The 25,544-nt window shown below is 35.9% G+C and overlaps 1 protein-coding gene across 2 annotated transcripts in view; it reads left to right on the top strand.

Moving 5' to 3' along the window:
• chek2 (checkpoint kinase 2) overlaps positions 1–25,544 on the top strand; it is a 48,603-nt gene that overhangs the window by 287 nt on the left and 22,772 nt on the right. Inside the window, exons 1-8 of one of the 2 annotated variants that reach the window (XM_039770407.1) lie at positions 407–576; positions 3,513–3,758; positions 4,878–5,002; positions 9,370–9,502; positions 10,784–10,880; positions 11,898–11,994; positions 13,404–13,457; positions 17,635–17,699. In XM_039770407.1, coding sequence (XP_039626341.1) covers positions 570–576; positions 3,513–3,758; positions 4,878–5,002; positions 9,370–9,502; positions 10,784–10,880; positions 11,898–11,994; positions 13,404–13,457; positions 17,635–17,699 — 824 coding nt within the window. In that variant the 5' untranslated portion in view covers positions 407–569. Of the gene's footprint in view, positions 1–406; positions 577–3,512; positions 3,759–4,877; positions 5,003–9,369; positions 9,503–10,783; positions 10,881–11,897; positions 11,995–13,403; positions 13,458–17,634; positions 17,700–25,544 lie in introns of those variants that run through there. The other variant, XM_039770409.1, reaches the window with a different exon arrangement.

A 25,544-nucleotide genomic window follows, 5' to 3' on the forward strand; every position in this document is an offset into this window, starting at 1 on the left:
ACCGGACGGGAGCGCAAACAATCCAGCCGATGTGGAACTTGCGCCGGTTTGGGCTGCATTCTACAGCATGCTCCGGGTCATATTCAGTTGTGTGCCAGAGGACATTAATTAAAACGTTACTTAATGTTAACGCGATCCAAGCTTGCTTCGAGAAAACATGCACTAGACAGTCTCGACCCTCTTTCTCCACCCCATGCCCTTTTCTAGGAGTGTTACCTGCGCATAAGCATGGCACGTGTGATGTAGGTTACTGGATAGGTTTACCGGAGTCCCTCAATAGGCCCTTTTACAAGGGTGTTCTGTAAGTTTCTACTTGTTTGTCAAAGACGTACAGTATATGTTAAGTGAACGAGTGTGGAGTAGCATAAAGCCATTTCAGCTATAGGTTTTGCATGATAAAAATAGAACATTTCTTTTTCCATTTTGTTTCTTTCTCTGATCTCGCTTTGGAAGCGATTTAACAAAAAGGGGATCACGTATGTTTTGAAAAGCGTTGGTTCTCACCTGCCTAGCAAAGTTTAGGTCTAGCAGATGACAAATGTAACTACAGATGACCAACAGATGTCGTCATGCAAGGTTTGTAGAACTTGATGGGGAATTCTATTCTTTCTGTAGCCACTCCTAGTTCTTTAATGAAAAATAAATACTTATTTAGCTGCGAGTTATTTGTCTTTATTCTTGCCCTATTTCAAAACTTTGTGTGAATCAAGGCAAGATTTTTTTTTAATCAGTGTACTGCTGCTGTGAATTTCCCCTTGGGATTAATAAAGTATCTATCTATGAAGGATGAGTAAAATATTTTATTCTGAGTGTATAGGTATGCTGTGTACATTTCACCATGGTGCAATGTGAAACTGGTTTTCATTGGAGTTAAGGTATGATGATGACTGGAAAAAAAACATGCAACTATTATTGTGATTTCATTAAGTGCTGTCCAGAGCCCAAATCCTGAATCAGATACTGGAGTTTGCATGATCTCCCTTTATCAGTGCCATTTTTTGGTTACTTCTGTTTTCCTTCCAGAAACTTGCATTTTAGGTTAAACAAGGGACCAACCAATCATTTTAAGAATTTTAGTGTCATAAAGTTTGTATGCCAATGTAATTTTTCACCCTTGTATGTCCCTTCCTGTAATAGAAGTTTCCATTTTCTTGAGTGGTTGGATTACACCTTATTCAGCACAAAAAGAAAGGGATATCGAGTCAGGTTCTGATGTAAGTTTCTCGGGGATTTTACAGATGGAAAATTGCTATAGTTCAAGAAACTGGTGCATGGAGATGAGATTTGATTCTACACAATAAACTTTTAGACCAAGCAACAGCCCATGGTGTGTGGACCCAGAAAAGCCAGGCACCTGTTGTCAAAGCACAGCGGGTGAAGTTAACAACGTATGTCATTTTCACCATCTTCTTCTGTCATGATGGCCTTGTGGAAGTGATCCCATTTGAAGGTTGACAGTGACATCAGACACCTGCATGGGATGTTGCTTGACCCTGGTACAGAGAGATTACTCCAAAACTGCTGCTTGCCAGCTTCTTCCTTCACCTCAATAATATGCCAGCACACTGTTCCAAGAAGACACTGGACATCATCAAAGACTCTGGCATCAACTTGGTTGGCGTTCCTCCGTACTTCTCAGATCTGGCATCTTAAGACTTCTGACTGTTTCCAAAAGTCAAATCACCACTGCATGGGAAGCCATTTCAGGGCCAAGAAGAGCTCATCAAAACAGTCAAACAAGAGCTCTGGATTTTGAAAAAAGAAGATTCTCAACAATGTATTCAAAAATGAATTCATCGCATGAAGAAATGCACTGACATAGAAGGTTACTGCAATGAGAAGTGTTAGTAAATGGAGCTTTAAATTTCAACAGAGGAAAAAGTTCTACTGCAGTCATTTCTTCATTTGAACTTTTGGTCCTCCCCTCATGGACGACTTTAAATTGGCCTGGTGCGACTGACTGAGTTTGGGTTTGCATGCATCCTGCAATGGTTGATCGCACGTCAGGTCTTACTGTGCGACTGCATTAAGTCGGCTTGAAAATGGATGTTTAATGTTCCTAATATACATCCATGTTTGGGTTTGTTTAAGTCATTTCATTGTTGCAGGTGTTTGAGCCTTTACAGGTAATGACAGGCACAAGATAAAAACAAATACCAGATGGTGTGGCAGCCCCAACACAGTTTGCACATTCTCATCTGTCTGTGTGATTGGTTGTCTTGTTACTTCCTAAAAAATCTGTGTCTTGTTCCTAATAATGATAAAAACATAAATGTTAGGGTAAAATACATAAAGCTGTGGTGAAGAGATGATGGAATGCAAACTGTATTGTGGATTAATAATTTTCTGCTGTCAGCTGTGACTCAGAAGATGTGTGTCAACAATTTTTAAAGGTAATGTGCTGAAAATAAAATAATGAACTATATGCCTAAATAGTACAAGAACTAATTAACTGATAAGTTCTATGTATATTACGTTATGGCAGAGCCTTTATATTTAGTAATGTTTTATGTAATACATATCAGAGATACGTTATATTTGTAAAATAACCATTGCATTTTGCATAATACAAGTAAACCAATCAAGATTTAGCAGTTGATAGACTCTGTGCACCAACTAGCCATTACCTGTAACCGCATAATTTAAACAAATACTTTGTTCTGTTTTACATAGTATCCTTGAAACTATGCCTGGCAGAACCTTACATGCTCATTTGATCTACTTTGTTATGTGCTTGATATTTGCTATTATAATGTATTGCATTGAGATCAAGCAAATTACTGTAATTGAGAGGATGGAAAGCATATTGTTACGTATACAATGGGCAGAATTTCACTTTGTAGTTCGCAAAGTATTAAACTTCGAACATCTGGGGCAAGACAGTATCTTAATTGTCTTTCCATAATCATTCTTTTTTTTATCATTTTGCCGTATTATATATTTAAAACAATACAGATTGAGGTAGTACCCTATATAAACCTCCGTACTTGCTCATCATGGTGAAATATTGCATGATGATTAGTACATCCAAGTAAGAATTTACCAGTACTATGTACCCATGAAAATAATAGTCATATAAACCTATTGGTTTTAACAATTGTTGAGCTTATTGTAGTAAAATGAAACTTCCAAAAGGAGACAAATATGGAGCTTATCCATTCTGTATGTGAGAAATATAACAATTGGCATGTAAACATCTTTACCAGGTTACACTAGAGTGTGAACTTCATGTGTACCTTATTTACTAAAGTAAATAAAGAGATCTTTGACATTTTAATTATATTTTCTCTTCTTTAGCTGGCTTATTTTTAGGTATCTTTTAAAGCCTTCTAAATGGAAAACAAAATGCTTGTACTTGCATCTTCCGTATTAAAGCCATAGGCTTTGAATTTGATTTGATGAAGTTGAAACAAATGAAATTGAATTTGCAATAATTAAAATTAGTAGACACCAGTTTTACTCCTTGTTTTTAATTTGTTGTATTTATGTTTTGAATTCATGCTTTTATGCAGGGGACACTATGTCACATGAGCCGAGCTCTAGTGAGTCTCAGCCACAGACACAGTCACAGTCACAGGGTGGCTCCAGTTCTTCATCCAGCGGACCTCAAACATCTAGCCAGTCTTCAACCTCTTCAGGCTCTTTGACACACAGCTCGGCAGACACCATTCCCACTCAGGATTTAGCCAGCATTCCTGAAGAGTTGCCACCAGTCTGGGGTCGCCTCTGGGCTGTTGGTAAAGGATTTCACTGCTTTGGTAAATTTTTCTTTTCTCTTGTAGTTTATGATCATGTTGATTGCAGTTTTAACAATTATTCATAGTCTGGTTGTTCATATTATTATTAATACCAGTTTGATTATCTTATATTAACATTAATCTGTTATATTCTAGTCCCCTTTATATTTGCTAGAAAATGCTGTATATCATTTAATCTACATGTACATTTAAAATTGTGTCATTCTGTTTGTCATTGGTTTGTTATTGTTTGTTACCCTTTAATTTACTACCGCAGATCAGACACTACCAGCTCCTTATCAAATTAAGTAGGCTGCATTAGGGTTTTAAGTTCAGTCCTTTTGTTCCCGTATGTAGTTGCAGGTTTTTGGTCAAACCAGTTTCTGCTTTTAATTTGACTCATACCTTAAATAAGATGACATTTCCAAGTTTCAATGTTTTGGGATTATTTGGGATGATTTTAGTGGTGTGATCTTTAGTGAATGCTATTGGGTCTTTAGCTCAGGTTATGTGAACTTAAATTTAAATGCAGTACATGTAATAATGTAACGATTCACAGATTGCTACAGGCTGACTAGATATACAGTATCCAGCTCAACATTTTACCACCATTACCTGTAGAGAGGAAAAATAGTTTAGTCTGCCTGATATAGGGGAAAATAAAACAAGATAACTCAATCAGTGAATGTGTAATAAGCAAAAGATTTTATATATAGATAGTCAACAGAGAGGCCTGTGCCAGTAAATGGGAAGTTCTTGAATGGTATACTAACATTCGTTTTGGGGATACAAAGACACTTGTGAATTAATAAGTTCCCATAACTAATTTCTGAGGCAGGGAAGGTATCAAGAAAGTTGTGAAATACAAAAAAAAAAAAAAGATTACAATCAGTTATATACTATATGTGTGTTTGTACATATATTGGCAATGGGAAATTGAACAGCAAGTGATGAAAGCAATACAGTTACAGAATGAGCAGTTACATCAGTAGCCTAGGCAGAAATAGGCCAAGATAGAATAACAAGCATTCAGTCTACTTTTAAGTGTTCAGACTGAGGCAGTATCTGAATATTTAAGAAAATGATTTTTTTTTTATCAAGTATATCTAATAAAGAAGTGTTTTTTTTTTTTTCTGATAGACTGTGTCAATGATGAATATTGGTTTGGAAGAGACAGAAACTGTGATTATTCTTTTAATACTCCGTCACTAGTCAACACTGAATATTATCAGAATTATAGCAAAAAGCACTTCCGAATAATGAAGGTAAGTAACAGATGTCAGCCATTAATTAACCAGTTCACTCAGAACTCTGAAATTTATTGACATTGTCTTACTGTGAGTCCTGTCTTTTTCCTGAAATTTCTGTGCATATAACAACTGTCCATTCTGTTGTTACAGGACATCTGCTGATTTCTTAGTCATCCTTCAGTACATTTTGTATATTACATCAACCTTTCTTCTAGTACATTCTTTATTTACTTGACCATCTAAGTATTTTTCCTAAACCAATTCTTATATTTCAGTGTACATTTTGTTGTTCACTTGACCTTTATCTGGTGTCCGAAATGCTATGCTATTTCTTTAAGATGAATGCTATGTTACCCTAAAATTATTCTTCCACATTCACCAATCCTATCCACTTATTTCCACCAAAACAACACCAAGTCGAGTTTTGAAAGTCCCTAAAGTTTTACTGTGTAGCTTATTCCAAGTGTCTATCGTTCTTTGTATAATGAAAAACTTCCTAATGTTTGTGCAGAAAAAAAGCCAAGCAAAGTGACACCTTTTATTGGCTAACTAAAAAGGTTACATTATGCAAGCTTTTGAAGCAACTCAGGCCCCCTCTTCAGGCAAGATGTAATACAGAAACTAGCGTTTCCTGTGTTTATATACACACTAGGACAAGAAACAACATTGGTAAATCTTTAAATGAGAAATCTTAAATGTAAAACATTAATAGATTCATTCAGGCTAGGGTTAATTTAACAAGAGAGAGAAGAACAATGTATGCTCAAGATCTTTGTGCAAAATGTTCCAACTGTGTCCCCGTGTTCTTGATGAACTCATTTTAAAATAACAGTCTCAATCCAATGTACTAATTCCCTTCATAATTTTAAACACTTCAGTCATGTCACCTGTTAATGTTCTTTTGCTTAATCTGTATAGGCTCAGCTGTTTTAATCTTTCCTCATAAGTCAACCCTTGTAGCCCTGGAATCAGCCTAGTTGTTCTTCTCTGGGCCTTTTCTAGTGCTATGTTCTTTTTGTAGCCTGGATACCAAAACTGCACACAGTACTACAGATGAGACCTCACCATTGTGTTATAAAAGTTTGAGCAGAACCTCCTTGGACTTGTACTCCACACATCGTACTATATAACCTGACATTCTGTTTGCCTTCTTAATGGCTTCTGAACACTGTCGGGAAGTCAATAGCTTAGAGTCCACTATGACTCCTGAATCCTTCTCATAAGGTGAACTCTCAATTTTCCGACCTCCCATTGTGTATTCAGACCTAACATTTTTACTCCTTATGTGTAACAGTTTACATTTACCGACATTAAATTTCATCTGCCACAAATCTGCCCAAGCCTGCATGCTATCTGAAGTCCTTCGGTAATGATATAACGGACTCCAAATTATCTGCTAATCCACCTATCTTGGTATCATCTGCATACTTAACTAGCTTGTTACTTATATTCCTATCTAAATCATTTATATATGTTAAAAATAGCAGCGGCCCTAGCACTGACCCCTGTGGAACACCACTATTAACATTGGCCAATTCTGATGAAGTTCCTCTCGCCATCACCCTCTGCTTCCTGTGTCTAAGCCAATTCTGCACCCATCTACAAACATCACCCTGAACTCCCACTTCTTTTAGTTTGATGCCCAACCTCTCATGTGGCACCTTATCAAATGCTTTCTGAAAGTCAAGATAAATAATATCATATGCTCCACTTTGATCATATCGTTTTGCTGCCTTCTCATAGAATTCCAGCATGTTCGTAAAACACGACCTTCCTCTTCTGAACCCATGCTGACTGTTCTGAAAAACTCCTGTTCTTGCCGAGTGTTGCTCAATCTTATCTTTAATAATTCCTTCCATTAATTTTTCTGTGATGCATGTTAAGCTTACTGGCCTAGACTGTTGTATGTTTACTGAATTGCTACCTTGTAACAATCACAGAGGTTCATCATACACCAGTTTTATTCGTAATGTAGCTCTGCAACATAGCCCATACTTCAAAGTATTAGAAATTTTGGTTTATCACATCAAACAATAAAGGGATGACGGAAAGCTTAAAAGGTGCTATTTGTTGATATTGTTTCAAAAATGTAGTCATATAATTCTAAAACTATGAGCCATTCATGGACATTCTTAAAATAATCACCTTCATGCTTTTGCTCAGTTGATGATCTCTGCTTCTTGTCATCAGCCTCAACTTCCATATCTGGGGTACAACGTTTATAATTAATTTGTAGTGCTTAAATATAAAGTTGTATTGTTTGTCGCAAGTAAAGAAAATCACACTGTATGTTGAAATTGAAAATGTACTGTGTGCATATTCTGTAGGCTACTATTTTTAAGAAAAACATGCACTGTTTTCTTAAATAAAGTCTCACAGTTTTAAATAAAAATGCATTAACATCATTTGTTCAAATATCAAATTTGAAAATTCATGGAACACCATTTTCTCCTAAGTTTGGTATTGTTCCAGAAATCCCAACTATCAACATATGTATTTTTAAATCCTACACAGACTGTATCATACTTCTGTCATGTGATGGGTCTTGACAATTATTTCTTCTTGGTGTACCTGGCTGTTTTCTCCACATATTCTTGCACCACTCTGTATTTTGTATTTTGACAAACAGATGTCACCAGTTATTTTTTGCTCTTTCTTTGTGCATTCCCATGTAGCCTAACATTTTTCTATTGTTGAACCTTTCTATACTTTAACTTAAACCCTCTTAATGCAAAATTTCCTGTCTTGGTACTTTGTTAGCCAAACTAATTCTTGCCTCCAGCTTGAAGGCACCGGAGTCTGTTATGGTGGATAGTTGGATTTCTTCCTTTTGCAATTTAATCCTTTATGGGTTATCTGCATCATGGGTTAATGATGCATCCAGCAATTGTTTAAATCCCAGTTTGCAGCCTCTCTTTTCTGTTAACTGATGCTCATTTTCACTTTGTCACTGTGGCTTTGGTTTTGTTCCTTTTACCCTACTCTTTTCTGATGATTGGGTTATGTTAAAGTATTTGCTTTCCTTTACTCAGGCTGGGATAGGGTGGGTTGGGTTTTTTTCTCATGTTTGTTTATTTTTGTACATCTTCTTTTATTTTGTTTTCAATTTAATGTAAAAAAAAAAAAATTCACCAAAAAAACAAAATACTACTTTATCCAAACCATCACAGAACGGCAGTACTACTATTGATATTTTTGATTATTTGTGTGTTTACTTTTTTTAATTATTTGAAAATGAAAAACAGCATACTGACAAACCTCTACCTGCAAATCTCATGGTACACTTAAGAAGAAGGTGCATGTAGTTTGTTTATAAAATATGCATAATATTTTTAGATTTTTTTTTGGTTTGCAAAATCATGTACATTTCTTCGAGCTGTGAATTTTTGACATTGTATGGTCTTTAAAAAATGGACAAGGGTACACATGCAGTTTCCTGCAAACATTTTGAAGAAAGGCAGATCTGTTAAGCTAACATAAATTAAATGATGAAAGGCATTTTTGTCAGGCCATGTACGATAGTGGCTTATGTACTGCATTTTAAACCACAAGGTTGCCAGTTCAGTCCTTACTGTAGACTCACTATTTGGATCTGGGCTTGTCATTTGACATTCCTGTACTCCTGTAGTACAAGGTATGTATAAACAGTTGTATTGTAGTCTAATTTTATAATTTACCTTGGCTAAAGGTTTCTGTTAGATAATAATAGTAATATTTGTCTAGTGGCACCTACAAGCAGAGTAGTAGGTGTTGTGTCCAATGGGCGTACATGCTCCAAAGGAATTTGTATTTTAAGAAATGCAGCATATGCAGTGAGCTACTTACCAATGCCCTGTATGGGTTTGGCTGTCTTAAGACCATTCTGCCTTCTTCTATCAGACTGGAGCAGGACACCTGATCCAATTACTAACCTTCATTTACAGCCCTTACTGTAGTTTGTTACAGCTGCTGGAAAAGATATATGTTCTACTTTATTCAGTAAAAAAAACTGCATGTATGCTAAACATAAGCAACAAAAACCATGCTCACAAATCACAATATCACACAGTTATTTTTCAGTTATAGGTATATACTGAGGAACCAGGCTCATAACACATTCTCTCAACTAATAACACATTTATAACACATTTACATGATAAATCTCGGCAAATATTCTTCTGAAAGCCCTTTCATTTTTTTTCCAAGATATTTTATGCGTATGATACATGTCATCTTCACAGCACACATATGTACCCCTTCATCTAGTGATGCAGTGCTATAGCATTGTTCTTTCTGTGACAGCCATGTCATTTTTCTTTGTTTTAAAAAATACAATTGGAAACTAATTATTGAGGTGTTCTATTCCAGCACTTTAATGAACCATTTTTTTTTTGCCCACTCAGGTTAATGACCTTCCATACATTGAAGACCACAGTGGCAATGGTACCTTTTTGAATGGTCAGCTTATTGGTAAAGGATGCAAGGTCCCACTGGTCAATAAGGCAGAGTTGTCATTATCTTTCCCTCACAATAAAGGTGACCGAGCTCCAAGTCCCACTGCATTAATAACTCTTCTTCATAATGACTTCTTTGGATTTAATTTACTTTTATTGCATTTCTACTCATACTGCCTGCATTTTAATGGGCTGCTCTGTGTGCTATGATGTAGTCACTTTGCTGTTTTGAAAATTTAATGTTGCCAAATCATCACAAATAATCTGGAATGGCAAACCTAGTCTTGCAAATCTTTCCCAGTAGGTGCGAATCATCCTAGGATGAGGATCCAGGAGACCTTTACTGTTGTACAGACGTGTATCAGGATTATTAGCATTTTGTAAACTGCACATGCGTTTTTTCCTGTTTGACCTTGACAATAATTACTACAAGGATAGGCACCAAGGAAATGTGTGGCAGAAAAATACTCAACGTGTTTAGTTGCAGCTTTTTTATAAAGAATGTACACATTCTTTGCAGTATTTCAGAGCCCTATAGACAGAACATTTTATGTAACTGTTAATACTGTCATACTCTGCTTCATCAAACAATACTTTCAGAGCTTCTATTTTTCATTTGTACAGTTTTGTCAAACCACATCAAGAATAATTTTATGTTTGTGCAGCTGTTTAAGAGGCTTCTGCATAAGCTGCTTAGGAAAATCTTGCATTCAACTGGGAGCTTCAGTGTATGTTGTAAAAAATACCTTTTTCTCCTTTTGCCACTGAAGTGCTACATTTAAACAAACAATAATTAGTGTAACATATCCATATCAAGTATGTTCTGTTTTTGGTATTACCAATCAATTTATTTTCCAATGTTTTAGGGTAACAATTATGATTGGCAATCAAAAAGCTAATAATATGCTTGGTAGCCAAATAAAGAATGAAGAGATACCTTAACGTAAATGATGCAGGGTCCAAAATTTAGTTTTGACATCAAGCACCTTCTATATGAAATAACAGTTTTTCACACTTGGAACAGTAGCTTATGTTAAAGGGTAAAGTGGAGTTTTAACCCTTTTATCCTTGCTTGAGCTTATGGTAGTAAATTTAAATTTCTGGTGGAAGATTCAGTTCAATTCATTTGAGTTTATTTTTGTGTAGCGATCTTCACCGAGTGCAGATGTGGAGCAATAACCTACTAAAGAAAAGAACTAGTAAGATCGGAGGTACATTGTAAATGTGAAGAATCGCTAAAAACAATTCACAGTGTGATTAAATTTACTTGTGAGTTTCTTTGCAGTAAGAAGAAAGTTAATAAAAGCATACTAAATTTTGTAATGTTTTTGGTTTATAAAAATATTTATATTATCTTGTTTAGTATTTGTGTTTTCCAATCTTACTGCTGATGATGATGAAACAACAAATCTTCCAGAAGAGTTTAAAAAGAAGTACGTAGTTTCCAATAAAATTGGAAGGTAAGAAAAAATTTCGTTGAAGTGTGCTTTTCATCTTATTTACTAAAACTCTCTTCCTCCTTTAACAACATTAAATTGCTTTTTAGCATCTCATTGTTGCTTTAAAAATACTTAGTAATAGTATTTTAACATGCATGGGCAGCATTTATGTATTTTGAAATACTATGCAATACAAATGGAACATGTAGAAGAATCAACTATCTTTGCTAAAAAGTTTTTATATGTAAATTGGTCTTTTGCCTTTTACATTCTTCTTAAAATGAGTATCTGCAATTTACAAAAATAAGTAAATTAAACCTTTAACATAAAAATATGTGCAGTTTCACACTAAAAGGCAAAAGGTTCCAAAATTATGCAATGTTAAAATAAAAGTAGCAGCATAACATGTTTTGAGATGTTTTAGAACTTTTTTGATTTATAAGGAGAATGGTAGCAGTGGCTTGGCTACAGCACTGAATCTTAAATGAGAAAGTTGGCATTTTCATTTCTGCCTGCCACAAACTGAGTGACCATAAATGACCACAAATTTACATCAGTTGTGAAAAATGTATACATACATTTGTATTGTATCCTCATGTTTGTAATTGCCTTGAAGGCATTAACCAATGTATAATAATAATGATGTAGTAATAATCTTTTAGCCAAATGATCAGATTTATACTTTTAATTATTGCATTAACTTCAAGGTTTCATTATAACGTACAAACTGATCAGTAAGACATTATAGTTGTCAGATGAATCATAGTTTTCAAAATATTTACATTTGTAATCTTCAGGATAGACAATTCAGCAGAATACTACAAAGATATCAAGAAAATATTGGACAGCTGAGATGTTTTACTTACATGTTTAAAGTTAGCCTTAAATTTTTAGTGTAGTACTTACACTACTTTATTATATCCCTATACACTTGATAAAGTGTATGCTTTCAATTTTCATTTCTTTAATTCATCCACTAGATGGCAACGATTGAACAATGAGAGCTGTTTAACTGTGCTTTTTATTCTATCTTTTTAGCGGTGTATGCGGTGAGGTGAAGCTTGCATTCGAAAAATCTAATTACAGAAAAGTTGCCTTGAAGGTCATCAGCAGAAAACAGTTTCCACCCACCGGGGTCAGTACAATTTCTTCAGTCTTTTTTAAAAAAAACAAAAAACGAAAATCTTGTATTTTATGAAGGGGATTGAAAAAAGGGAATACAATTCAAACTGTTCTTGTTCTAATAAAGTAGTTAAACCTCTGCTGTTCATGACAATGAAGGACAGGAGCCTGCCTAATGGCTAAGACCTGTTAATCAAAAAGACCATATATATTTTTGCTTTGAAGGTTGACAACTCTTGATTACTTAATTATTAAAATATTCTTTCATTGATTTTATTTATATAAACTTGTTTTTATAAAATGCTAATACTCATATTTTTAAAATATATCTGTCTCGTAAACCTACTTATTATGTTACAGGCCTTGGGGAGCTATGAAACAAACTGATGACCGTAACTGTTGCATGCACATATTGGGCCATTTTTGAGTTGTCAGTCAACATGTAACATATGCCTTTAGAATATTAAAGTAAACCAGGGTCCCGAAAAGTTACACATATATGAAAGAAATATGCAAACTACAAGCATATATATGCATGCAGAAAATCAAGCTCAGTACTAAAGAATTGTGAAGCACCACACCAAAGCTAACCAAAGATTTATCTTGTTGCCTTAACCTTGGGGTCAGTGGGTGGCAGAGAAAAGCAACTACCTTGCTGTGTATGCAATCTTTAAGACTGATACTTTTCAACAATTGCAATATTTGCAATACCTGTATTGCAATTGTTAAAGTACAGAAAATGTCAGTAGTGTTTTTTATTCTTGCATTTTTCTTCCTGCATTAATTCAGAAGGTGGTATGCATACGCATTGATTTTGCCAGTAGTGACTGCCAGTCCTTCCTAATTAAAGAAGGAAATCCTGCAGTGCTTTAATCTTGCCTTGAAAATGGAAAAATTAACAACTTATAAAAATGGATCTGTTTTCATAGCACCATTTAACAATTCTGTCTTTCCGATTTAATTTGTTAAAGATTGTTTATCCAACTGCATTATGTGTTTTCTAATTCTAAAATGTCTGTGCTCTATGATAGCAGCAGGCCACTTGCTTTTTGTCATTTACTTTTGCAATTATTTGTACTTTTCTTATTCTTTCATTTTTTCCCTTGTTAAACACTTTGTAATATGAATATTGTGTGACTTATACAAATGTTTGGAAAGCTATTGCTTCTGTGCAATAAAACAAGATGTGCCAATTCCTCATTTCATTTAACCACTGACACAGCTGTTACATTTCTTTCTTTTTTGGAACACAAAAGCAATTTTATAATTTAATATCTCTGTATATTGCAGGATACTTGAAGTAATAATGAGAGATTTGGCGGTTTAAAAAATGGCACACATTTTTTTTATGTGAGATATTAGATCTATGATAAACTTATCCTTTTATTTACTTTATTTATGGTCATGTGGTATTTTTCACAGGCATTAGTTTCTGCAGCTGAGAGGGAAATTAGAATCCTGAAGAAAATAGACCATGTACGTAAGTAGATAATTATTTTATTTGCATTCTAAATGTGTATTTTTTTTATATTTATGCATTAAATTATAAAATAGAACTACATTAAGTTAGTCAAAGTAAACAAAGAGAGGCAAAGCTTAATTTGACCTTTGTGCTAATTACTGCTTTTGGGTTTAACTTTTTTAATCATACTTTATATCGACAGACATCTGTATCCAACATAATAAATTTTACAAATATGTATATATGCTGATGGGGAAAAAACAAAATTCTACTTTACTATTGGACTGTATTGTCAAATTACATAAGCAAACAATATCAGTTGTGTATCTATAAGCAATTTAGAATAATTCAGAAACCAAACAGTAAAGCAACAAAAACAATAGGAAAGCGATAACATTTTTCCTGTTAGTGTCTTGGGTGAACGCCTCTTGCAGCCACTTCTGCTTGAAATCTCTGGCCCATAGAACCAATGAACATTTACATTTGCATTTGTAGAGTGTCGTCCCATTTCTCCAGATGGGCATGAAAAGGTTGTTTGCCACTAACAGCCAGAAGGTCAGGTGTTTGGATATTGCCTACCAGGACATCCCAAAGGTGCTGTTTGGGTATACGTTCAGGAGAGAAAGCAGCACTAAGTAGCATTTGTATGCCAGCATTCTTCAACAGCTGTGACCACATTGTATGTGTTACCTGGTATTGTTTTGATATTGGGTCAGGTCATGTATAAAGTAGGAGCAGAGAACTTCTCAGACAGGTCATTTCGCTTTAAGGCCAGAGGAATGGAGCATGTGCCTCACTGTCATGTCACTGATGTGAACATTGTATCTGACAGCAGCTTCAGCAGCAGAACAGGAGGCAAATCTGCACCAATGCCTCAGATGACCAGTATGAAGTGTTGGTCACTCAATGGTAATTATATTTTGCATCGTCCTCTGTCCTGCCAGTTTTCTGAAATGTTGCCTGCAATTCAGACAACTGACATGTCTAAATCCATATCGTCTGGCAACACTAACGCATGATGTGCCTGCTTGCAACATGCCAATGGCCCTTTTTCTTGGTTGTGATTAAATCTGAAGCATTACGGCATGCACAGAAAATTAAGTGTAGCCATTGTCTTGCTGTAACCTAAGCTTTGAATTAACACATTTTTTAAAGGTAAACTGATGAGGCATCCATATAAAAGAGTGCACCTGGTGATTGTTTGTGTGTTTGGCAAGTTGCAGTGCCTTACTGCAAAAGCTGTATTGCTGATCAAAGGACAAAAAACAAATTGGCAACCTTTTATGACAGTACATAAGATATTACTTGAGTTTTCACAGTGATCTATGTACATATTATATATATATATATATATATATATATATATACACATACATACATACATACATACATACATACATACAGTGGTGTGAAAAACTATTTTCCCCCTTCCTGATTTCTTATTCTTTTGCATGTTTGTCACACCAAATGTTTCTGATCATCAAACACATTTAACCATTAGTCAAATATAACACAAGTAAACACAAAATGCAGTTTTTAAATGATGGTTTTTATTATTTAGGGAGAAAAATAAATCCAAAACGACATGGCCCTGTGTGAAAAAGTAATTGCCCCCTGAACCTAATAACTGGCTGGGCCACCCTTAGCAGCAATAACTGCAATCAAGCGTTTGCGATAACTTGCAATGAGTCTTTTACAGCGCTCTGGAGGAATTTTGGCCCACTCATCTTTGCAGAATTGTTGTAATTCAGCTTTATTTGAGGGTTTTCTAGCATGAACCGCCTTTTTAAGGTCATGCCATAGCATCTCAATTGGATTCAGGTCAGGACTTTGACTAGGCCACTCCAAAGTCTTCATTTTGTTTTTCTTCAGCCATTCAGAGGTGGATTTGCTGGTGTGTTTTGGGTCATTGTCCTGTTGCAGCACCCAAGATCGCTTCAGCTTGAGTTGACGAACAGATGGCGGACATTCTCCTTCAGGATTTTTTGGTAGACAGTAGAATTCATGGTTCCATCTATCACAGCAAGCCTTCCAGGTTCTGAAGCAGCAAAACAACCCCAGACCATCACACTACCACCACCATATTTTACTGTTGGTATGATGTTCTTTTTCTGAAATGCTGTGTTCCTTTTACGCCAGATGTAACGGGACATTTGCCTTCCAAAAAGTTCAATTTTTGTCTCATCGGTCCACAAGGTATTTTCCCAAAAGTCTTGGCAATCATTGAGATGTTTCTTAGCAAAATTGAGACGGGCCCTAATGTTCTTTTTGCTTAACAATGGTTTGCGTCTTGGAAATCTGCCATGCAGGCTGTTTTTGTCCAGTCTCTTTCTTATGGTGGAGTCGTGAACACTGACCTTAATTGAGGCAAGTGAGGCCTGCAGTTCTTTAGATGTTGTCCTGGGGTCTTTTGTGACCTCTCGGATGAGTCGTCTCTGCGCTCTTGGGGTAATTTTGGTCGGCCGGCCACTCCTGGGAAGGTTCACCACTGTTCCATGTTTTTGCCATTTGTGGATAATGGCTCTCACTGTGGTTCGCTGGAGTCCCAAAGCTTTAGAAATGGCTTTATAACCTTTACCAGACTGATAGATCTCAATTACTTCTGTTCTCATTTGTTCCTGAATTTCTTTGGATCTTGGCATGATGTCTAGCTTTTGAGGTGCTTTTGGTCTACTTCTCTGTGTCAGGCAGCTCCTATTTAAGTGATTTCTTGATTGAAACAGGTGTGGCAGTAATCAGGCCTGGGGTGGCTACGGAAATTGAACTCAGGTGTGATACACCACAGTTAGGTTATTTTTAACAAGGGGCAATTACTTTTTCACACAGGGCCATGTAGGTTTGGATTTTTTTTCTTCCTAAACAATAAAAACCATCATTTAAAAACTGCATTTTGTGTTTACTTGTGTTATATTTGTATAATGGTTAAATGTGTTTGATGATCAGAAACATTTTGTGTGACAAACATGCAAAAGAATAAGAAATCAGGAAGGGGGCAAATAGTTTTTCACACCACTGTAGATGTAAATATATATATATATATATATATATATATAGAGAGAGAGAGAGAGAGAGAGAGAAGTACAGGCAGACTGAGTGAACCTTAATAAGTCACTTAATTAAGTGGGAGGCTATTGATTCAACACCTTTGTAGTTTAAGGTCTTATTCTCCAGTCAAATGATCACATCGACATCATGTTGCACATCATGCTTATTCTTGAGTTTAATATTTCAAATATATAGGTATCTGTTGCTGGAAACTTTATTCTAAAAGCAAATGTGTATACAGTAATCCCTCGCTATATCGCTTTGACTTTCGCGGTTTCACTCTATCGCGGATTTTAAATGTAAGCACATCTAAATATATATCACGGATTTTTCGCTGATTCGCCGCTTTCTGCGGACAATGGGTCTTTTAATTTAGGTTACATGCTTCCTCAGTTTGATTTCCCAGTTGATTTCATATAAGGGACGCTATTGGCGGATGGCTTAGAAGCTACCCAATCAGAGCATGTATTACATATTAACTAAAACTCCTCAATGCTATAAGATATGCTTCCCGCGTGGCGCTTGTTTTGTTTGCTTCTCTCTGTCTCTCATTCTCTCTGCCTGACGGAGGGGGTGTGAGCAGAGGGGGCTGTTTACACAGTGGCTGTTTGCCTAGAAGATAGGACGCTCCTCTACAAAATGCCGCTTTATCGCGGTGCTTCTGTATACTTAAAAGCAGGTATTGATTTTTTGATTGTTTGCTTTTCTTAGCGAGCGCTCTCTCTGACATTATCTGCTCTTCACGGTGCTCCTTTGAAGATAAGATATGTTTGCATTCTTTTAATTGTGAGAAAGAACTGCCATCTCTGTCTTGTAATGGAGCACAGTTTAAACGTTTGACTAAAGGGTGTTATTTCATGTCTAGAGGGCTCTAATAATGTTAACAGTGTGGGGGAGTTTATAAGGGCTTAAAATATACAAAAATAACCACACAAACATATGGTTTCTACTTCGCGGATTTTCACCTATCGCGGGGGGGTCTGGAACGCAACCCCCGCGATCGAGGAGGGATTACTGTATTCGTTATTGATGTTAGCTATATGGTTTATAAGCTGTACATTTGCTGATTTTATGTATTTTACTTATTGTGTATCTACTTTTTCAATTTGTCACATTAATCATGGATCTTGTTTTGTGTCTTTTCAGCCCTGCTTGATAAAGACACTAGATTTCTTCCACTCGGATGATGTGTACTGTATAGTTTTAGAGCTGTAAGTTATTTATTTTTGTTTATCCTCTTTGGACTCGCAATGTGAATCATTCTATACTGTGCAGGTAGTCTTAAAAATCAAGCAAATGATTAAGTGGTTGGAATATTTTCATTGGATCGAAAACATATTTCACACAATTTATTAAATATTTTCCCTCTCTAATTGATCACATTTTGTTTTTGGACGCTCCGATAACAGTGTGATTTTACATTATGCACTCATTTCTATTGACTTGCAGGTCATATCCCCATTAAAGTTTTTTTTATATATCAGACTGTCACAAAAAAGAAATTGGAAGAATTGCATTTTTGATGTATGTCACAAAATATTTACGCAGTATCAGCTGTGTTTACAAAAGCTTAATACATGTTTTTGCCTAAAGCTTTAGTAACAGGATACCTTTAAGGCACCAGAGATCATAATACTGTAAAATTTCTTCTTCACATCCCTGAAATGCAGAAAAAGGCTTATTATAAATTTTGTAGCGTCTCAGTCTCCACCTGTAAAGAAGGTATCATCCATCTTTTTCCTTCTTGATAATGAATCGAAATGTGTTTTGTAATGATGCCAGCTAACTGTAAATGGCAATATCTGGCTGGTCAGTGCTGTCTATGTTATGTCATAGTCTTTAGGCTTGAAAAATTTCAGTTGAAATAATAGTTATCTTTCTCTTAAAATGTAAATGCAAGAACAATTTTGTGTTTAAAATTTTTTTGTCCTTTTAGAAATTAGTAGCTGATAACTGTGAAAATGTATTTTTCATGATGTCTATACGTTTAATTAAAACTTTTTCTTTTAATTGTTGTTAGTGAAGTAATGTGCAGTGTCTGACAAATAAATAAATAATATGCAATATCTACAAAGTTGATCTTTCTGGTAAATGTTAAAAAACAAGGGAGGCCTTTATAGGCCTCCACTAGACCATCCATTTAATTTCTGCTCACTTGTCCTTCTTTGGTTGTGCAAAAGCTTAATTTCTGCACAAGTGTCACTTGTAAAAAGATATGGATTGTTATTTCATATGAAAATGTAGTAATAATAATAACTCTTTGCATTATACAATAGGCATTTAAAGTAAATTTTGTTTGTGTGAAAGAGGAATTTTCTAATTGTGAATAAGTAAAATTTGGGAACAATAAAGCAGATAGTAAATATACTTAGGGTCTTGGGTCTTCAAGCTGTCTTTAAAATAGCTATTTATTTTAGATTTGTTTTTGGTAGGCTTTTAGTAAATTAAAAATCAGGGTTTCTGAAATGCTTTAATGTAAATAATTTTAAAACCAATTATTAAACTTGGTAATACACCTAAGTTTTGGGGGGCATGGTATTTAAAAACACCTGTATAGTACTGTATATTGATTGGGGGATATGTTTTCACATTTCTGTTGTGGCCACTAGAGGGCACTGTTGCTCCTCAATCCCAAAACACCAGGCACAAGTTAAAAGCACAAAGAGCTTTTTATTTTAAGGAAACTCTTCACAAAGTGTTTCCCACCACCACTGCCACAAGTAAACAATACACAGCACACACAATTAATCTTCTTTTCCTGTCTTTTCTCCTCTACTCCTCCCATAAGCTTTGTCTACCTTCCACCCAACTCTGGCTCCTCGCTGTGAGGCTGGAAAGACTGTTTATAGTGGCCAACCCAGAAGTGTTTCGGTTCTTCTGCCCATGTGGCCTGTAAGCCCTTCCAGGTTAGGCTTAAACTCATTTTTACAGTACACCCTGGCGGCACCCACGGTACCCAACAGGGCTGAAAAAAAGAACTGTAAGTCCCATAGTGCCCCATGGGAGTCCGGGGCACCGCTGTAATTCCAGGAAGCTGCCATCTAGCATTCTGGCAGAAGCAGTGCCCTAAAGAGGCTGCCTTTCCCCATCCTACCACTTCTTGGGCGTTCCAGCTAGGCTGGGCTGCCAGCCGTCTCTTACACTCCAAACATTCTTTCATTATGTGATTGCACCTTGTTCCTGCTCCAAGTTTTAACCAACAACAACATTTATTTATATAGCACATTTTCATACAAAAAGTAGCTCAAAGTGCTTTACATAGAAGAAAAGAAAAATAAAAGACAAAATAAGAAATTAAGATAAGACAACATTAGTTAACATAGAAAAGGAGTAAGGTCCGATGGCCAGGGTGGACAGAAAAAACTGAAAAAAAAACTCCAGACGGCTGGAGAAAAAAAATAAAATCTGCAGGAGTTCCAGGCCAAGGGACCACCCAGTCCCCTCTGGGCATTCTACCTAACATCAATGAAATAGTCCTCTTTGTAGTTAGGGTTCCACCAAAAGGATACCGGAAAAGGAAACAGAAAATAGAGTAGGGGTTAGTACAGATTTTAGAGCCACCATGAATAGTTATTATAATGAGCTAGAGATAGAGAGTATCAGGATTTTGATTACAGTGAAATTATGAGAAAGCCATGTTAAAGTAATGTGTTTTCTGCAGTTTTTTAAAGTGCTCCACCGTATCAGCCCGGCAAATTCCTATTGGCAGGCTATTCCAGATTTTAGGTGCATAACAGCAGAAGGCCGCCTCACCACTTTTAAGTTTTGTTCTTGGAATTCTAAGGAGATACTCAGTTGAGGATCTGAGGTTACGATTTGCAATATAAAGTGTCAGACATTCCAATATATAAGATGGGGAGAGATTATTTAAGGCTTTATAAACCATAAGCAGAATTTTAAAGTCAATCCTGAATGACACAGGTAACCAGTGTAGTGGCATTAAAACTGGAGAAATGTGCTTGGATTTTCTTTTCCTAGTTAGGATTCTAGCAGCTGCATTCTGCACTCGTTGCAAACGATTTATGTCTTTTTTGGGTAGTCCTGAGAGGAGTGCGTTACAGTAATCTAGTCGACTGAATACAAACACGTGAACTAATTTCTCAGCATCTTTCAGTGATATAAGCGGTCTAACTTTACTTATGTTTCTTAAGTGAAAAAATGCTGTCCTAGTGATCTGATTAATATGCGATTTAAAATTCAGATTACAGTCAACAATTACCCCTAAGCTTTTTACCTCCGTCTTGACTTTTAATCCTAATGTATCCAGTTTATTTCTAATAGCCTCATTGTATCCATTATTGCCAATCACTAAGATTTCAGTTTTCTCTTTAATTTGAGAAAGTTACTATTCATCCATTCTGAGATACAAGTCAGACATTGTGTTAGTGAATCAAGAGAATCAGGGTCATCAGGTGCTATTGATAAGTACAGCTGTGTGTCATCAGCATAGCTGTGGTAGCTCACGTTGTGCCCTGAGATAATCTGACCTAACGGAAGCATGTAGATTGAGAATAACAGCGGACCCAGGATAGAGCCTTGTGGAACACCATATTGGATATCATGTGTCTTTGAGTTGTAATTACCACAACTAACAAAGAATTTTCTCCCTGCCAGGTAGGATTCAAACCAATTTAAGACACTGCCAGAGAGGCCCACCTATTGACTAAGGTGATTTCTAAGAATTTTATGATCAATGGTGTCAAATGCGGCACTCAGATCTAAGAGGATGAGAACAGATAAATGGCCTCTGTCTGCATTCACCCGCAAATCATTTACTACTTTAACAAGTGCAGTTTCTGTGCTGTGATTTGTTCTAAAACCTGACTGAAATTTATCAAGAATAGCATGTTTATTGAGGTGGTCATTTAACTGCATAATGACTGCCTTCTCCAGAATTTTACTTAAGAAAGGCAGGTTAGAGATGGGTCTAAAATTTTCAAGAGCCGAGGGGTGAGATTATGTTTCTTAAGTAGGGGTTTAACTACAGCAGTCTTAAGACAGTCTGGGAAGACCCCCGTATCTAATGACGAATTTACTATGTCAAGAACATTATCAATTAGCACACCCAATACTTCTTTGAAATAATTTGTTGGTATTGGGTCAAGGACGCAGGTGGAGGGTTTTAATTGAGATATTATTTTTTGTAAATCAGGTAAATCTATCCTAGTGAAAGAGTTTAATTTGTTTATAACGGAATGGTGGGGTTTTGGAGGATCCTTAGTGTTGGGGAGATATACTGTGTTATTTCTAATATCATTCATTTTTTGGTTGAAAAATACAGCAAAAGCCTCACAGGTTTTACTGGAAGTACTTAGGAGGCATTCCTTTGAGTTACCTGGGTTTAGCAGACGATCAATCGTCAAGAATAAGACTCTGGGATTACTAGCATTGTTATTTATAATCTTAGAGAAATAGCAGCGCCTCTCAAGACGGACAGTGTTATTGTATTCTGTTATTTTAACTTTTAATATTTCATAGTGGATAGTTAGTTTAGTCTTCCTCCATTTACGCTCAACTCTACGGCATGTTCTCTTTAAATCATACACTCTTTGGGTCTTCCATGGTATAACAATGCTAGAAGATTTTTTAACTGTCTTTTCAGGTGCAACTATGTCCAACCAACAGGCAGTGTTTTCAAGACATCACGAGAATAAGTGGTGTTTGATGTTTAAGTACACATTAATTGTTGCTTTTTAGCCCTCACCTTGAGTCAGTGTCCAGTTCTCTTGAGTCTTATTTTTTCTTGTATCTTTTGAACTTTATGACTTGTATGGAGTCTTGCTTCTATACTTTTATTGTATTTCTTTTATATTTTGCACCTGTAATTCTTTCACCTCCAGACCATTTGACCCCTGGTGGTATATGGATATGTGATAGGGTAGTTCCCTGGAGCCATCGTCTTTCTCTGTCTCTTGCCCCCTAATCCACATTATATGATTTTTCAAACTACATATTCCCTTGATTTAAAATGTTATTTGGATTTTGTTAAGCTCACTCTGAAACATCTAGCCCAAAAAAGAATGTTCCCCACAAGGAGATAGCCGATTCTGAAGACAGCAGCCTGACCAAACAGACATTAAGGAGGAGCAGAAAAAACTTTCACAGAATTCTGGAAAGCTGTTGAACACCTTGGGGTTAGCAAAACAAGAAAGTTCAATAACTGGGGTGATTGGAACTTTTCATTCCTGAGTTCAGAGTTACGCTAGTTAGGGACAAAAATCTAAATAAACAACTTTAGCATTGTGGGTATAAATGAGAATGCTGAGGTTAACATGTTCTTGAGTTTTTCAGTAAGTTATAGCTCTCTGTACTTCCCCTTCCTTACATAGATTTTTGATGCTCACTGAGAGTTGCCACAAGATTTGCTTTTCTTGTCTTGATTCGTCTCAACTAAGACTATTTGTTCTAAAATTCCTTAATTATACTAATAGTCAAACTGTTGCCTAGGATAATTAGAAAATGTACAACTTATACAAAGCTCAGCTTATTAACTTTTTTTCTCAGCACAGACCAGAAAAGCTATGGTCTATGCTATTAAAGGAGCCTATGCTGCTGGGCTGAACCATTCCTTCTTTAGCCTGTTCATCTTAAGGCGACAGATGCCTCAGAGAATGTGATCTTCGATAACCCAAAACTGGCTTCTGCGACCATTGACAATTTTTAAGCTACTTCTCCCATGCAGTAACTGCCTTCACTTTCATCGTTCAATTAGTACTTTGTCATGTGGTTTTGGCCCAATGAGTAACAGTAATACGACCGCTGGATAGTTTTGATTGTTGTTGTATTCTGTCTTTTTTCTGTTATGGTTTAGTGATTTTCTAACTGCTCATCTACCTAGACAGGAATACTTGAAGTGGCTATTCTTCCAAGCAGTAACTTGCAGTGGAAAATTCCTGGATCAGAGAGAGACAGCTCTGATCAGTTTTTCTACTTACTAGCTAAAATTAGTGGCAGAAGAATCATGTTCTGTTCTCGATACTCTCCTACCCCATATCAACCCAAGTTTTTACTTTTTTATCTAACCGGTTTTTGAATATGGATTCATATGAACTTATTCTTGGTGTAGATGATCTTTCATACATGTATCCACTACAAAAGAACTCCCCTCACCTTTGTGTCAACTCGCCCTGCATTCTACCCAATTTGTGTTCCAGTATTTTAATGGAAATATATCCCTGCATAATTTGCAAAGCTGAGTTAAAAAAATATTCCACAACAAGTAATTTGAGGTAATACTTAATAAGTTTGTAACGTGGAAGGTTAATGGCACAAATTTGTTTTACAGAATATTGTACTAAAAACAAAACCACTATAGCAAAGCAAAGAGTGTTAAATATGTTACTGCATTTATTGAAGACCCATTTAGTGCATTTGATATTAAAAATGAATCTGTACTAAATGTTGTAGCTGACAATGCAGGAAATTTAAAATTACCATAAAGCAGTATCAAACCACAGGGATTGTTCTCTCTGTAGAATGATTGTTCATAAAGAGTTGGCTGTACAAGCTTATTCACATTTCAACTGGTAGATTAAAGGTTGCAGTGCTCCATTTTAGCAAGTCATCCCTAGGCTGTTCCCTACTACAAAGTAAACAAAAAACACTAATAGTGAAACCTGCTAAATTATTTAATGACTGTGCTACATGCTGGAACAGCATCTCCCCATGATACGCAGTGCTTCAGGATGAGAAGCATCTGTGGCAGCAGAGACATATAAATAAAAACCCTGATCACCCTTCTCTGGAGTTGAGCACCAGTGAATAAACAGATGACTAACACATCTTGCTTAACCCTGTTAATAGTTATGCCTTGTGAAAAGTGTAGGGATGAAATTCTGCAACAACAAAAGCATGTCAAAAGTAATTAGTTGAACAGAATACGTAATGTGTTATCAAAGGGACATTTTGTCTCATTTTCATAAATTTAAAACATTAAAGCTTAATTTTAAAATACAACACTTCATTTAATAGATGAAAACATTTTTGTTTTTAATTTTCAAGTCTGCTTAATCCAATTCTATTTTTATCCACTCTTTTTTTTTAATATTTCCTTCCAAATTCTGCAGTACCATTAGTTGTTCACTGCTAGATCTGTCTGAAGCTGGTTAGACCAACCTCATATTTCTCTGTCATACTTTTCAAATGAAGCTAAGCTGGGCTTTTTTTGATTTTATTGAGATTTAAGCACTGCTTCCACTCATTTAGGCTTGTGGATCTTGTATACACTAAATATATGGCATAGGGTGAAGAAGCACTTAAGATCTTTTTGAGTTTGGCATTGTCACACCCCTATTTTTCCATAATGCAGATTTTTTTTTTGTATTGGGGACAGCCATATCCTTTTCATAGGCTGGGCAAGTCATGAAATTACAACAGCTGTTGATATTTTTGAAGACTATGTCCTGGTTCTTCTATATCCTACTTAGGTCAGTCCCATGTACCTTCAAGAAATGGACCAAAAATAGATTTGACCATTTTCTTTTGTTGTATAAATACCGTATCGCCCTTGGGTCCTGACCTGAGAGGAACATGCCTCTCAGATGGCTCAGCCCTATCTGAAGGGGGGTAAATAACTGGAGAAGCTTGCTGTAAAAAGCAGCTCCGTGAGCAGCCTACATGAGGCACAAAGAAAGCATTACAATCACATCTCCTGGCTGCAAAGGCCCATTGGTTTCTGGCCTTACACACAAAGCTGCTGTGATAATCAATGGCTCCCTGCAATCCTTTTTAGCAGATGTAGGGTTAATCGTATGCCTATAACTTTTTTGTTTGGCTATTTTTACATGAATGCGCTATGCATGTGATTAACTTCTTCCTTACTAGCTGTCACCAGACAATTGGAGCATGTGTACACAGTGTAATTCATCTGTGAAATAACACAGTATTTTTTTTCTTCTTCTTCAAGAATTACAGGTATTTTTACTTCAAGAAAATTAGTATTGCATTATGTTACTTGTTACTTTAAAAAGTAATCTGACTACATAATGCATCTTTTAATGTGCTGTATCCTGTAGACTGATCTCTTCTGTTTCTAAAAACCTTAATCACTATCATCC

Source organism: Polypterus senegalus, chromosome 12, assembly GCF_016835505.1.
Source record: "Polypterus senegalus isolate Bchr_013 chromosome 12, ASM1683550v1, whole genome shotgun sequence".
NCBI lineage: Eukaryota > Metazoa > Chordata > Cladistia > Polypteriformes > Polypteridae > Polypterus > Polypterus senegalus.